At 36.4% G+C, this 4,081-nt stretch overlaps 1 protein-coding gene across 9 annotated transcripts in view; it reads left to right on the top strand.

Annotated features, from left to right (window-relative positions):
- The window catches only part of LOC116025078 (alpha-glucan water dikinase, chloroplastic-like), a 13,720-nt gene continuing 9,639 nt past the window's right edge, over positions 1-4,081 (top strand). Inside the window, exons 1-13 of one of the 9 annotated variants that reach the window (XM_031266150.1) lie at positions 1-130; positions 442-906; positions 1,037-1,081; positions 1,345-1,451; positions 1,533-1,611; positions 1,714-1,805; positions 1,906-2,077; positions 2,447-2,671; positions 2,756-3,085; positions 3,167-3,274; positions 3,385-3,483; positions 3,610-3,741; positions 3,832-3,911. In XM_031266150.1, the coding sequence (XP_031122010.1) occupies positions 637-906; positions 1,037-1,081; positions 1,345-1,451; positions 1,533-1,611; positions 1,714-1,805; positions 1,906-2,077; positions 2,447-2,671; positions 2,756-3,085; positions 3,167-3,274; positions 3,385-3,483; positions 3,610-3,741; positions 3,832-3,911 (1,739 nt within the window). In that variant the 5' untranslated portion in view covers positions 1-130; positions 442-636. The other 8 variants (XM_031266151.1, XM_031266149.1, XM_031266157.1 and 5 more) reach the window with 8 other exon arrangements.

Raw genomic sequence — 4,081 nt, 5'->3', positions numbered from 1 at the left:
CGACACTTGTTCCTTCTTCGTGATGCTGAAGTATCCGTTTTCTTTCCCTCTACGTCTTCTCTTTAACACTTTCCGTTGTCTGATTGTCTCAATTAAACACCTCCGATCTTCAGTCTTCACACTGCACAGCGTAAGCTTCGACTTCTATATGCTTCTTTACAATCCTACTAATATTCATGTTTATATCTCAGTTTCCAGTTAACAATCTCTTCGAATTTATTAGAACTCCGATCATTTAATTTCTACTTCAAGTAATCTCATTCGTCACCGCGTTTTCGTCGACTTCACATTCGTCTATTTACTGCATTTCTACTCTTTGTTGAATTTTTTGGTGACTATTTCAATTGATCATACGTTAAACTTCTATGAAGTTTTTATATGTACGTGTTTATGTGCGGCTATGAATGTAATGACGTGCACTCTCAATTTGGAATTTTATAGGGATTCAATCATATGCTAAGCCGGCGGTAGTAGAGTGAGAGTTTGATTCCAAGTGTTTGTAAAGTATACAGTGTATGCTCTATAGAATCATACGAGTGCGGGGAGACTGATACGATTGTGGATTTGTGCGTGGTTGCTGATTGATTGGAGCGATTGGTAATTTGAAATTTGGAATAGGGATTGGGAGAGTGGAATATGAGCAATTCGTTATGGAGTAACTTGTTGCACCAGAGATTCCTTCCCTCTTCGTTATTGGAATATCGGAGTAGAATCGGCTCCCCTTCGTATCTTGGGGGTAGTTCCTTGTTTCAGTCTCAAGTGAATTCACAAAAACGGAAACCCCCTTTTTTAACTGAGTTATGCACTGATAGATTTGCTCTGCAGAAAAAGAAATTTCCGATGGCACACAAGCCTTCTGTTTCTGGTTCTATTCAGGCCAAGTTAGCCACCAATCCTTCTTCTGAGGTAAATTTTTAAAATGAACAACTATTCACTATATTGGCCAATGAAGGTTATCATGCTGTGTATTCATTGTTTTAATAAGCTTCTCATTTATGTCTATTATGTATTTAATCACATATTTTTTGCTTTCTAGCAGATTGGTGAGAAATTCAACCTTGAAGGGAATATGGAACTCCAGGTATTTCAGTTTGTACTGCTCAAGTAACTATATTCAAATGCAATATTAGAAGGGTATTTTTGTATGTTCTCAATGATATAGAACAAATATATTTATTCATGGGACCAGTAGTCCAGTAGGAATCCTAAGCAAATAGTCTATAAAGGTTGATGGTCTGCAGGCTTGTATAATGTGGAATGGGGTTCTGTGATCCTAATTTATTTATCAATGGGAACAATTTTTTATATGAGATTTCCTCCTTTTTCTTTTTTTGAATTGAACAGGTTGATGTTAAGCCCCCCACTTCAGGTCATGTCCTGGTTGATTTTAAAGTTACCAGCAGCAGCAAGGGCTTGTTTCTTCATTGGGGTGCGATAAAATCTGGAAAGGAGTAAGCTTAAATTATTATTTGGGATTAGTTGGGCTTAGCTGTGTGGCACTTTAATATATTTTTTCTCGATAATTCTGTTAGCAGGTGGGTTCTTCCTCATCATCGTCCAAATGGAACCATAGTATATAAGAACAGAGCACTTCGAACTCCTCTTGTGCAAGTAAGTTTATTAAGGGGATAGAATGTCAGTTAAAGGATAAAATGCTTTTTAATATGAGAACTTCATTGGTGAATTATTACTAAAGTTGAATGCTTCCCCTAGTCTGGCTCCTATGCTGTTTTGAGATTGGATATTGATGATCCTGCAATACAAGCCATAGAGTTTGTTATATATCACGAACCCCAGAATAAATGGTATGGTGCACATCTCTAAACAAATTTTGTTCTTTTGTATGTGGAAAAAGAACGTGGTGGAGTGACTTGATCCTTTCTTCTCCCTTTTCACTTTCATCAGGATAAAAAATAGTGACAATAACTTCCATGTTAAAATTCCCCCAAGAGAGCCACAGAGGCCTCTGAGACTGCCACGGTCCAATGTTTCAGTTACGGAAGATCTTGTGCAGATGCAGGCATACTTGAGGTGGGAGAGGAAAGGAAAACAAACCTACAACCCTCAGCAAGAGAAGGTGCATAATTCTTGCCATTTGATTCCAGTTGTCTATATGTTTGTTTTAATTTATTAATCTTGACCCATTCAAAATGCTTTAAGTTCATAAGCATGAGTTAATTCATTCATAGTGGATCTTACAAATGGTCTTCTAGGGGCTTTCTGTTTTATGGAGTAACATTTTGTCACTTTTTTATTGCCTGTCATGCTTATGCTATTCTCTGTGTGTGTATTGGTGCATATAGTTATTGTTGTTATTTGCACTCTTTACTTTTTCTTCTTTATTTTATTTATTTATTTATTAATTATTATTATTATTATTATTTGCAATTGAAAAATATGCATTTGTGCACATAGTTATTTATGGAAAATGCTATGACATTTAAAGGAGGAATATGAAGCAGCAAGAACTGAACTTTTAGAGGAAATAACAAGGGGTACTTCCATAGTAGACATTCGAGCACGATTAATGAAGAAGAATGACAAAGTTGAACTCAAGGAGCAGGCTCCTGCCAAAACAAAGGGCACTTTACCTATAGAGCTTGTGCAAACACAAGCATATATACGTTGGGAGAAAGCAGGAAAACCATTCTATTCTTCGGTTGAACAAAATGTAAATCCTGAACCTTGTTATATGTTTGCACAAAGAAATTCTGTGTTATCCTCCGGAAAATCCTAATTTTTGTTTCAATAACAGAAAGAATTTGAAGAAGCAAAGAAAGAATTGCAACTTGAACTTGAGAAAGGCATTTCACTTGAAGAGTTGCGGAAGAAGGTTGTAAAAGGAGAAATACAAACTAAGGTTGCCAAGAAACAAGAGAAAAGGCATTATTCCAGCATGGAAAAGATTCAGAGGAAGAAAAGAGATGTGGCTCAACTTATCAACAAGGATGCTTCAGGGGAACAGATATTGGGTGCAGCTCAAGTATTATCCAGGATTGAGCGTTTTTCCAAGTCTAAGGAAGGACAGGTTGATGGCCCTATAATAACCAAGAAAATATATAAGATTGGTAACAGTGAACTCATGGTTAGTACATAGTATTTTTTACTTCTGTACGCAAGAGTTATGCACGTATAGTCCTAAAAATTTTCTCTTGTGCTTCTGAAGGTACTTGTAGCAAAACCCTCTGGTAAGACAAAAGTTTATCTGGCTACGGATCTCAATGAGCCTGTTATTCTTCATTGGGCATTATCCAGAAAACCTGGAGAGTGGTTGGTAAGATGCTGGAAGTAATTGATCCAAGACTTAGGAACTCCAAAATATTTAAATTCTATGATCAGATTTGCCCATCTTTATGTAGATTCATATATGGTGAATATTTTCAGGCACCACCTGCAAATGTATTGCCTTATGGATCAGTTTCCTCACATCATTATGCTGAAACCCAATTCTCAAGCTGTGTTTCAGATAATCTGTCTGATAGAGTATGCACTCGATTCCTTGTCATTTTAGTTTATTTTGTGAAAGTGCTGCAAATTGAGTGATTGTAACTTGAACCTTTATGTTGACAAGTCTTGGGGGATGACTCATTTCTGTATATTAATTCTCAGATCCAATCCTTAGAAATTGGAATTGGGGATGGAGATTTCACTGGCATGCCATTTGTTCTTTTGTCTGGTAGAAACTGGATAAAAGACAGGGGTTCAGACTTTTATGTTGACTTTAGTACTCAACCTAAGCAGGTAAAAGAAAAGTGTCCATGTCTTGATAATTATTCTTTGTCATCATATGAAATTTTTCTTCTGTAAACGTGCTGTTTTTACTTCTACTAGGATGGTGAGGGAACGGCAAAGGCTTTGTTAGATAAAATTGCAAATATGGAAAGTGAAGCTCAGAAGTCCTTCATGCACAGGTGAGTAGCGACTTAACGTATTAGGCTTTTATGTTCTTTTTTAGATTTGTTCTTCCCTTTTTAAAATTTTATTTTATTATAAAGACTACTAAATTTTCTTAGTCTATTCATAATATCATGTCGCACATAATTGTGATTTTTTTTGGGGGGGGGGGGGGGGGGGGGGGTAT

The sequence above is a fragment of the Ipomoea triloba genome, chromosome 7, assembly GCF_003576645.1.
Source record: "Ipomoea triloba cultivar NCNSP0323 chromosome 7, ASM357664v1".
Classification (NCBI taxonomy): domain Eukaryota; kingdom Viridiplantae; phylum Streptophyta; class Magnoliopsida; order Solanales; family Convolvulaceae; genus Ipomoea; species Ipomoea triloba.
This window is presented reverse-complemented; position numbering and strand designations above follow the sequence as displayed.